Below are 3,209 nucleotides of genomic sequence, written 5' to 3'. Positions count from 1 at the left end.
TTGAGAGAGAGGGGTGTGAATATGAATAGGGTGGTGATATTAACGTGGGGCTTTTTTAGAGGGAAACGGGGACCTTGCCAATGTGTAGTTGAGTGGATGACATGTTGTTTTCTATCGAGTACAAGGCCACGGGAGACCTTGTTGTTTTATCAATCTATGGCTCTTGTGGGAAGGGGCCCCCACCACTTATAGCCTTAGACAAATTAAAGGGAGAGAAGGGGGGGTGGTCTTCTATGCCCACGAGAAGTCCCCCTTCCAAGTTGATAAATGCAGGCTCTCTCCAGTCGTCTTCTTCTTTCCCACCCCTTGCCCTTTGATGATATTCGACGTTATCCATTGCTTCCTGCTGCACCCTCTGCGCGACATGAGCTTTGTCAGTCTCCTTTCAATGCGCCTCCGCAACAGTAGTCTCCCTCAGACCTCTCTCTCGCTCTCTCTCTCTCTCTCTCTGACATGCATTCTCTGCTAGTTCCATTGCTCGCTTGCTGTCTGTGACGCTCCCTATTATATTAACGTCTCTGCCCTCTCCCTCCCTTCGCACCCTCTTCTCCTTCCATTGCTTGCTTCCTTGCTGTCTTTGCTTCCCCTATCGCATTATCGTCTCTGCTCCCTCTCGCTTTGATTCTCGAGCATTGTATCGCCCTCTCTGTCAGCTACCCTCCATCGCCCAAGGCCCCCTCTCCTCTTCGCATCATAGTACTGATCTATATATACCCTCTGTTAACCCAACCTAGTTTGGAGCTTAGTGCCAGTGAAAACATTACCTATGGCTGTGGCTAAGGAGATCGTGTTGGAAGCAGACGGCTCTGGTAGCAGCAGCAGTGATGAGGAGGTTGAAGAAGCTTCTTATTGCTCATCTAGTCGATGTGAGAGTGCTCTCTCTGATGATGATGATGATGATGGTGGTGGTGGTGGTGGTGGTGATAATGGGCCTGTTAATCCTGATGATAATGACGAGATTAAGCAAGCCTGCGCGACGCTGAGCGATGAAGCCTTGAAGCTGTTGAAGCATGCAAGCAGGTCCGTGATGAAGAGGAAGCTGCAGAGGAGGATCATCAAGAGGAGAAGGGGAGCCACCATCACCAGCTCTCTCTACGAGGAGTTGCAGTCCCTGCGGAACTTAATCCCTCCTCACTGCGCCATTGGCGACACCTGCATCAACGCAGAGGTGCTCCATATCTACAACCAAATAATTGAAAAATTAATCAATATTATGTCATTCTCTCTTTGCTTTCATTTTTTTAAATTAAATTTCGTAGATTATTCCTCTCAACTGCGCCTTGCTTCTTCCTTGCAGCCATGTGTTATCTCAGATGCATTGGGCTACTTGAAAATCCTCAAGCAGGAGATCAAAGATCTAAACGAGGGTCTAATGAATACCAATCCGCAGTCTAATTATTCAAGTGCATCTCGAGATGCTCAGGTGCTGGCCTGCTTAGGAGATTATCATCAATTATTCTAGATTAGTTGTAGTTAATATGATTTAATTTTCATGTAATGCCTTTAGTACCTAACTGGATTTTCACAGAATTTTAATTAAATCAAGCACTTGTTAGTTCTGATTCCTCTATTATGTGGCTTTTTTGACAAAAATTAATGTTATTAGGCTTTGTCTAGGTTAAGTGTGTCATTAACACTTTGCTTTGCCTAGTTTAAGTGTGTCATTAACACTTAATTGTGTCTAGGTTCAAGTGCATAATTAACACTTTGCTCTGCCTTGTTAAGTATGTCATTAACACTTTGCTTAAGTTAAGTGCATCATTAACTCTTTGCTATAATAAGGTAAAAGTGTGGCATTGAGAATTTGTTCTTTATTTTTAGGTGGAAGTGATAAGCTCAGGCCAAAGGCTGGAAATCTACGTGTCATGCAACAAGAGGACAGGCCTACTGGCAGAGCTTATGCTGTTGCTGGAATCCACTGGCCTCGTCTTTGATGACGTGAATGCTTCCTGCCATCATCGCTTGCTCTTCCAAGCTTCTAGCACCCAAGTAAGTAGAAAAATTTACATAACCCATCTTCTTAATTACTAAAATAATCATAACCCATCTCTCTAATTACTAAAATTTACATAACCCATCTTCTTAATTACTAAAATAATTATAACTCATCTCTCTAATCATGATGGAACTCAGAACCCATCAGCATTTTCATTGAATTAATCATTAGATCAAGCTTCTAATCTTAGCGCTCCGTGAATCACTTGGCATACATCATCTGTCCTTACCATATGCAAAGATCAGCAATGGAAATTAGGGTAATTAACTAAAAGATTTGTTCTCTCAGAAGCGATCATCTTCAGATCCCATTAGACCTTTAATTCACACCTTATCATTATATGCACACGTTTCTTATAAAAAATCAGGTCAAACTCCATTACATGTTGAAATCTCGCAGCCCAACATTCTTAATCACATTAATTGGATTAAATCAAGCTAATTTGACACGATCCAATACTTCATCATTTTATGCAGAACCTATTCACCTCAATTCAGTGTCAATATTAATCATATTTATGGCAACTAATTGTGATTAATTGTGCTGTGTTGTCTCAGAAAGGAGTTCACTTGATGGACAAGCAGGTCATAAGGAGGGCAGTCTTAAGGGCAATCCTCAAGATTTAGAGGCAATATAGGATACTAATACAAGATTAGTTTAAGCGAACGCGTCTCTGAGGAGACCCATCATTTCATTTATAGAAACCTTGCTTATTTTAATCAGCTGGTTATCTAGTTTAGCAGCTAAGCGCCAGTTAACAGAAAAATTAATACTGGCAGAGTGTGATTTGCAGTAATATGATGGTCCTCTCATGTAATAAAACATGATTTATTGTACGGTTAAGCTCTAATTGTACAACATAATATGATCGATCTCTTGTAATTTTTGGGATGATAAGAAATCGATACTGCAATAGATTTGCGTTATATACTTGCAGCAGGACTTGGAGCATCTACTTGTTAAAAAGGAAGATTTCATCTGAGATTAAGGGTGTGATTAGCAAGGAATCACTAATCGTGTAGGTTTCCTTTCGCACAGAACGGAAAAAATCTGTGTGTGTGAGTGTGTGTGCGCGCGCGCGTGTGCTGCGTGTGTGTGTGTGTGTGTTTTTTTTTTTAAAGCCATCTAGTCGCCACCCAACGTCACATGTACATTTGAAACAGCGAATCCAACACGCTTCATGTGTGTGATTGCTCTTTAAGTCTAGGTCCAT

General features: G+C 41.6%; 1 protein-coding gene across 1 annotated transcript; it reads left to right on the top strand.

Moving 5' to 3' along the window:
* The first annotated feature begins 211 nt into the window (after positions 1–211).
* LOC147607936 (uncharacterized) lies at positions 212–2,935 on the top strand. Its single transcript, XM_086789579.1, has 4 exons — positions 212–1,168; positions 1,298–1,423; positions 1,822–1,989; positions 2,554–2,935. The coding sequence occupies exons 1-4, from the start codon at positions 767–769 to the stop codon at positions 2,620–2,622; spliced, it is 765 nt and encodes a 254-aa protein (XP_086645705.1). The 5' UTR covers positions 212–766; the 3' UTR covers positions 2,623–2,935.
* The last annotated feature ends 274 nt before the right edge of the window (positions 2,936–3,209 follow it).

The sequence above is a fragment of the Cibotium barometz genome, chromosome 54 (assembly GCF_041138505.1).
Source record: "Cibotium barometz isolate CiBa-2024 chromosome 54, ASM4113850v1, whole genome shotgun sequence".
Classification (NCBI taxonomy): Eukaryota; Viridiplantae; Streptophyta; class Polypodiopsida; order Cyatheales; family Cibotiaceae; genus Cibotium; species Cibotium barometz.
Note: the sequence above shows the minus strand (reverse complement) of the source record. Positions and strands in the feature narration are given on the sequence as shown.

Excerpts from the sequence above, each read along its gene's own strand:
- LOC147607936 (XM_086789579.1), top strand. The coding sequence starts at position 767 with ATGGCTGTGGCTAAGGAGATCGTGTTGGAAGCAGACGGCTCTGGTAGC. Across the intron at positions 1,424-1,821 it reads GTGCATCTCGAGATGCTCAG|GTGGAAGTGATAAGCTCAGG; the intron begins GTGCTGGCCTGC and ends CTTTATTTTTAG. Across the intron at positions 1,990-2,553 it reads TCCAAGCTTCTAGCACCCAA|AAAGGAGTTCACTTGATGGA; the intron begins GTAAGTAGAAAA and ends GTGTTGTCTCAG.